The 7,443-nt window shown below is 33.0% G+C and overlaps 1 protein-coding gene across 1 annotated transcript in view; it reads right to left on the bottom strand.

Annotated features, from left to right (window-relative positions):
* The window catches only part of LOC106467533 (oxysterol-binding protein-related protein 8-like), a 113,877-nt gene that overhangs the window by 43,270 nt on the left and 63,164 nt on the right, over nucleotides 1-7,443 (bottom strand). The window contains exons 7-9 of the mRNA XM_022395729.1: nucleotides 6,840-6,897; nucleotides 6,212-6,457; nucleotides 1,057-1,220 (exon numbers count right to left, since the gene is read on the bottom strand). Coding sequence (XP_022251437.1) covers nucleotides 1,057-1,220; nucleotides 6,212-6,457; nucleotides 6,840-6,897 — 468 coding nt within the window. The remainder of the gene's footprint in view (nucleotides 1-1,056; nucleotides 1,221-6,211; nucleotides 6,458-6,839; nucleotides 6,898-7,443) is intronic.

Below are 7,443 nucleotides of genomic sequence, written 5' to 3'. Positions count from 1 at the left end.
CAACCTGTAATTCTGCTTCAATTTTAAAAAGAGATAAAATGCTGTACTGAAAAGATAAATGTAATAGTCTTCAAGAATGTCAAACATGAGTGCTTCATATTGATGATTTAACTGTTATACCAGTAATAGAGAACATCAAATCCACTTAGTTTTCTGAAAGTTTGATATTTATATTATGATTGGGATATTTTCAATTAAAGATAAAAGCAGAACACTGAATGATTTCTAAGCCTGGCATCATACTAATTTTCTAGTTTAATATTTACCACCAAGAGTTCAAGTATATAAAAGTTTATAGACTTTGCTGAAGTGTACATTAGGGTTTAGCGGCTTTTGATAACATACCTAAGAGCTTTCTGCATCTCTCCAGTTAATTATTTGAACTACGATATTTTCAAGTGTAGTAACACTAAACGTTTGTCTTGCAGTGTGTAAGTTTTAGTAAACAACAAAAACTAAATGGAAACATTATTCTGTATTAATCTTAAGTAGGGTAACCCTGGTTAAACTTTATATTTGATATAATTTAAGTAAATGTAACATGACTAAAAATTCAAACCCAATAAAATAACAAAAACTTTCCGAGATCCTACAAGAAATTTCAAGTTTAAGGAAAGTTTAGAGCTCTACTACATGATGTATTAAACTTTTTATTTACTTAATATATTGTAAAATGTAAGTGGAAAAGAAACAGTTTGATTTGTTTTGGATTTTGCGCAAAGCTACAAGAGGGCTACCTGCGCTAGCCATCCCTAATTTAGCAGTGAAAGACTAGAGGGAAGGCAGTTTGTCATCACCACCCACTGCCAACTCTTGGACTATTCTTTTACCAATGAATAGTGAGATTGACTATCACATTATAATGCCCCCATAGCTGAAAGGGCGAGCATGTTTGGTGGGACAGTGATTCGAACCCGTGACCCTCAGATTACGAGTCAAGCATCCTAACCACCTGGTCATGCTGGGCCAAAAAGAAATAGTGAAAATAAAGTAATGGGATATAATTGTTCATAGAAAACCTAAGAACTACAAACAATCTTAGAAGTCGTGGCTTACAGTTCCAAACTCCTCGTTTCCATTTTCAACATACACAGTTTCTATTGGTTCCCTATCTGGATTTTCTTCAACTGGATTGATATCCGAGTCAGACTCTGTGGAATGTACACTGTGTGTGTCAATACCTTCTCGATTCTCATCTGTGTGGACATCATCTTCAAGATCTGGAAAAAGAGGAGAGGGTTATGTAGGAGTCTTGCTTATGACTGCTGGTTTCCTCACTTGATCTGTGTGAAAGTTGTGCATGTATGGTGCAGTAAGTGCGAAGGAGTGGGTATTTTTTTAAATCTTGATAAATTGATTCTGAGTGTCCGTTGATTTTTTCTTTTCAGAACATTGACTATCCAATGTACAAAATAATTTTGATTTTAAAATCAATGTTTTTTTAAATAAAACTTTATATTTAATCTGTTATTTTATCATTATTAACTCTATGTGGTGTTGATCCATTTGACCGACCTCGTAACCATCATAAAAATTAGGAAATAAATCTAAATTACCTTTTTTTTTGTTGTAGAATAACAACAAATTGTAATAGGAACCACAAATGTTTATTCTAAATAGATTAAATCTATTAACAGTAGAAATCTATTTATATTTATTAATTTTTGTTTTATTGACCTTTAAACCGCATCTGACTAAAAATACCCCAACAGAAGTTGAAAATTACACAGCGCACATATGCATCGACATGACTTTATCAAACAGCATAATGCAGAAGCTTCTGGCACATATACAATATGAAGGTTTTTCATTATTATTCTTTCATTATCTTACCTAACAACTTTCTGTTTTTATGATTTTAGTTACTTTTATAACAATAAACAATTAAAACAAATGAACAATAAAAACCTTGTAATTAAATATCAAACATTTATATTTTCAGTACAGCTTTATATTTTATTTGTTATTTTTTGTACCGTAACATTATACTTATTTCTCCAGGTTGTAGGAAAGTAATCAAAGTTTAACGAAAATAAAGGGTGCAAAATAAAATGTATAGTATTGTTAGTAGTGATTACAAAATTTCAAAGTACTTATGGTCAGAGTTTACGCTCTCACCTTTTCACACTTATTTTCTGTAGTTATTTTATTGCTAGCAAGTTGCTTAGAAACTAGAAGATACAAAAGGAATAGTACTCTGTACTTTTCAATATAGACAGTAAAGTTCCAAGTAAATCTCCTGAGAGATTTTTCTAATCTTTTTACACCTATTTCCTATTGATATTCTACTGTTAGTGACTGAAGTAGAAACCTGCCGAATATAAAGCAAGGAATCACTGTTCCTGTTTACCGTACTTTGACACCGTCAATATCAAATAGGTTCATGCAGCACGTATTTCCCAGAACTTACCTGCTTTGAAAACACAGTGGGATAGGATATATCACTTGTTGACAGAATAATGTTTACAACAACAACTGTCTAAAGTATTATAAAATGTTTATGACTTTGTCGAAAGTGGAAGTATCGTACAGAAACTATTTGGATCGCTGCTCTGAGAACACAGTGGGATAGAATTTGATGGCTTCTTTACAATACAGGGGTTGCAACAATAATTGTCTAAAGTACTTTATAATAGTGAGAGAAAATATTTATGATATGACTCTGTACAAAGTTGTATCCTACCCAATAAACTTGCTAGTTATCTTACTTTATTATCTTATTTTATTTTATTAAATAATTTGTTATTACTCATGTCAGAGGAATTCACATCAAAACGAAGGTTATATTTCAATTTTAATGATATACATATTTTAATTTCTAAAATTAAAAGAAAATATAGAGAAAAAAATTATAAATATTATTTTTTGCATGTCATAAAACACTTCCTGTTGTGTTATTGTTCAGTTTATAATTAATTATACCTACCACACAATGTGTGTGTGGTAGTTAACGAATAAGAAACTCAAATTGGAGATATGGACAAGTTATAATTTAAAATAAGAACCTCCTATCTTTTTGATTTGCTGAGATACAAGTATATTTAGCCTATAAGTATATTTAGCCAATCTAGTAGTTTAGCTCCTCCTACTACTCCAGCCTTTCAAAAACATCTTGTCTAGTCCCACCTACTTTTATTTTTCTAAGAGTTTATAACCAACAGAAAGAGCAGTTACTTGTGTACACAAGTCTTATAGCCTGTTGTAAATAGCTTGAAGGAGAAAATTGTAATTTCACCCAAACTGTTGTGATGACTAAGTTGTTGCTCTGAAGAGAAACAGGATTTTTTAAAACTCACACAAAGCTTCTTTAGACATCCAAATAAATTACAGGTGTTTTGTGTGCACTAATATAATAAGTTGATATTTTTATTACTATTCTATATGTATATCTGAAGCATAAAAAAAAAAAAACTCTACACCCTCCATTCAGAAAAATAAACGAGGCTTAGCACATGCGACACTCGAGCACAAAATCTCATAACTACCGTAAGCACTCAAAATCTTTGTTTTTTGAAATATATTTTCTTTATTCCTCTGGGTTTTAAGGAAAATAACTAAAATTTGAGCATTTGTGAATAAATAATAACAATATATATGAATACATATGTTATGTATGGTAGCCAAAATTTCCCCATACTTAGCAGCTAAAAAGCCTAAAAAAAAAAGGTTTATTCATAACATTTTAGAAAGATACAATACTCTACAAATGTCTGCAAAATAAAGTTATGTACAAATGATATACACATCTAAAACAAATAATGTACATAGAAATTGCATAAAACAATATCAAGTTATACCCATTCTAACAGAAAATGTGTACAATGTTGACACATGATAAAAGGCACAACCAGAATGAAATCATCAACAATGGAAAAAACATATCTAATGTTGTGCACAGGAAAAACTGTATCAACAAATGCAAGTTTACCACAAACATTTTAGACATTGTAAACTGATGTTGACAGATGAAAGATAGCATCACTACTGTATGAAAAACAAAAGAAAACTTTACAAAATATTTCAGTTAAAACTTTAATGTAAAAAGTAACCACTGTTGTACTTTGAAATACAAACATTAAAATATTTAGAGAAAAGAATGTGAACAAAGGAAGAGAGTAACAAGGAAGAGAGTAGACATAGATAAAGAATTAACATTTTTGAAGAGTAACAGTAGTGTGATACCCTTATGTAAACAAGGAAGAGAGTAGACACAGATAAAGAATTAACATCTTTGAAGAGTAACACTAGTGTGATACTCTTATGTAAACAAGGAAGAGAGTAGACATAGGTAAAGAATTAACATCTTTGAAGAGTAACAGTAGTGTGATACTCTTATGTAAACAAGGAAGAGAGTAGACACAGATAAAGAATTAACATTTTTGAAGAGTAACAGTAGTGTGATACTCTTATGTAAACAAGGAAGAGAGTAGACACAGATAAAGAATTAACATTTTTGAAGAGTAACACTAGTGTGATACTCTTATGTAAACAAGGAAGAGAGTAGACATAGATAAAGAATTAACATCTTTGAAGAGTAACACTAGTGTGATACTCTTATGTAAACAAGGAAGAGAGTAGACATAGGATAAAGAATTAACATCTTTGAAGATATCACACTAGTGTTACCTCTTGAAAATGTTTAATACAGAGAAATGCATTACAAAGTTTACATTTTCTGGGAAGCACAGTCTGCATCTCTTCCCGTGACTTCTATCAACAGTTGCTGGGAAGTGCCTGCCAAGAGTGAGTCTCGGAGGTGATGAGTCCTGCACAGTTCTTGAAAGTGGTATACCAGAAGGACCTGGTCTGCTTTGAAATAGAGGCTCAATAAGAGCTGTGACCAGGTCCATTCTGAAGGCCTTCTGGGATAATGCCGGCTGGTTGGTCTGTTGTTTGTACAAAATGTAAGCATTTACATTTGTCAAGTCCAAAAGTAAAAAAAAAACAGTTTTTTATAACATTTTATTGTCCTTCGTCCAGTAGAATAGTAACTTAAGTATTGGTCATTCAGGTCCACCCCTCCCATAAATTTGTTGTAGTGCACAATTAACTAAGGTTTTGTAACCTCGACATCCCTCCCCCTTCTTGTCATAGTGTTAGAGTGTAAAGTTGAAAGTGCATAAATGTCTCGTTTGTCAGTCCACTTCACAGCTGTCAGAATTTCACATTTAAAAAAATGTACTTCCCCTCTCTGTAGGTTTGTAGAAACCAGTTGCTGTGGGAAATACGGTCTGTCACAAGTATAGGCTCCCATAGTCAGTAGTTTGTCAAATAAATGAGGGGAAGTGTAAAAGTTGTCCATGAAAACCCAGTGTCCTAGTCTGTTGTATTTGACCATCAGTTCCATCACAACACTGTCTGATAAACCTTTAGCTGGCATTTATCCCTCTTTGCCTGTGTAGATTTTAAACTTTAGACAGCATCCACTCATAGCTTCTGCCAGGACCCACTTCATACCCCACTTGACAGGTTTCTTAGGTAAATTCTACATTTTGTGCCCAGCATCTGTTCGTCTATGGTTAGTTCTCTGTTAGGAGAGTAGTGGGAAACAAAAGAGTTTAGTAGACGGTCTATGATAGGTGTAACCTTAAAAAGTTTATCATAGTTAGGGCCAGTTCTAGAAAGAGCATTAGCATTATTATTGAAATGTAAGTGTGTATAGCTAAACAACTGTCCTTAGAGAAGATGTTAGTAAACCAAGGATTGTGGAAAGGAAGATAGTTAGACCAATAGTCAGAAAGAGAAGGCTTTAGTCTCATTGTTAAAGTTAAACCTAAATATGCCAAGAGTTCACAATGTGTTATATTGGTCCATTTTACTTCTTTTTTTTTTTTATCATCCACTTTCTTGCTGTGGTTTGCAAACTGGTTCATTTCATTTACAATGATATCTAGTGTTTCTGCAGTAAATAAAAGTTTAAAAAAGTCAATAATTTTATTTAAAGAGGTGACCTGTCTGGACACAGGTTCACCTCTGTTGAATTGAGGTATGTTTATTTGTTCCTCCTTGGTGATCTGCTCCCAGATCCAGGTATCATTGCAGGCGAGAGGCTTCTCCTGCTGGGAAGGGGCAGTCCAAGAACACACTGCAGCTCTACCCCTTCCCCACCCTTCATAGCCCTGCCTCTTTTCTGTGATGGTGGTGTAGCTTCTCTAGACGTACCTGGCCTGGGTGGTTCCTGTATATCTTCATCTAAGGAAGACCTTCCAACTATTCCACAAGACAGAATCAAGAAGAGCTGGTTCAATCGGAGGCCATCTTGTTTTGTACACTGATTCCATCAGAGGCATAGCAATCGAAGCATCAGCTTCGTCAACTGCTGATTCCGCCGAAAGACTGCCACTTTTGTTGTAAGAAAAAGATACATGCAGTAAAAACTGCATCTCCTCATCGTTGAGAACCTTTATCTTTTTCAATTTATGGTACTTTTCTTTAAGTTCTTTTTTAGCTTCTATTTCTAGAAGAAAAAACACTACATATATATATATTATATTCTGCATCATGTATTCTCTGTTGTGTAACCATATTATATGTATTATATGACTTGTATTAGTTTACATGTATATATATATAGTCTGTGATGTGTATCGTAGATTTCAGAATCAGTACATTTTATGCTAAAAAAGAGAAACCACTACAATGTAATTGGTCAACAATTATATACTATAACTATTGATTTCGGAAGTATTATTAACAATAATTACTTACTTCTAGGTAAAAAGTCAGTAGCAAGAAATATGCTTCAAGTAGAATAGATTTGCTTTGTACCAATTTATCTACGTCTTCGAAAAAGTGTAGAGAAATAGCCTAAGTCAGAGTGCTTGACTGAATTTGAATACTTGCAAAACAATAACCGGATTTGAAACCTGAATGTTTATTGGTTGATGAACAAGTCTGCTAAAAGAGAAGAAGAATTTCACAACCATGTGTACCAATAAGATTTTTGTATACCTATACAGTCTACTGCTAAATTTCTAACATCTCAGAAGTATTACCAATATTCCAAGAATTGCGATGTTTACTGTATCGGCACCAAACCATATAATAAACATTCTGACAGATTCAAAGTGCAGTCTTATTGCTCTGGAGAATACTTATTGTAAAACACTTTAAAATGTATATACATAAGCCGATAAATTCCACATCCTGTTGTCGACATAAATGTTTTCAGAGATTCTAATCGCAGTGTGATTACTACAGTTAAATTTCCTAGTAAACACTGTAATATATATATAATCCGATACATTAGACATCCTGTTCTCAGAGCAGGGTTCAAGTCGGCTATCCTATTAGTTTTAGTATATTATTATACGTTAACAAGTGTTTTCTAAATCGCTTGTTGTTTTTAAGCACAGAGCTGTACAAAGGGTATCAGGTTTTGTATATGGGCTGGGATTCTTATACTATGGTGATACGTTCGAACAATAAACGGACAGCACACAA

This window comes from Limulus polyphemus, unplaced genomic scaffold (assembly GCF_000517525.1).
Source record: "Limulus polyphemus unplaced genomic scaffold, Limulus_polyphemus-2.1.2 Scaffold2650, whole genome shotgun sequence".
In the NCBI taxonomy this organism is placed as follows: domain Eukaryota; kingdom Metazoa; phylum Arthropoda; class Merostomata; order Xiphosura; family Limulidae; genus Limulus; species Limulus polyphemus.
The sequence above is the reverse complement of the archived record's forward strand: the minus strand, read 5'-3'. Positions and strand labels throughout refer to the sequence as shown.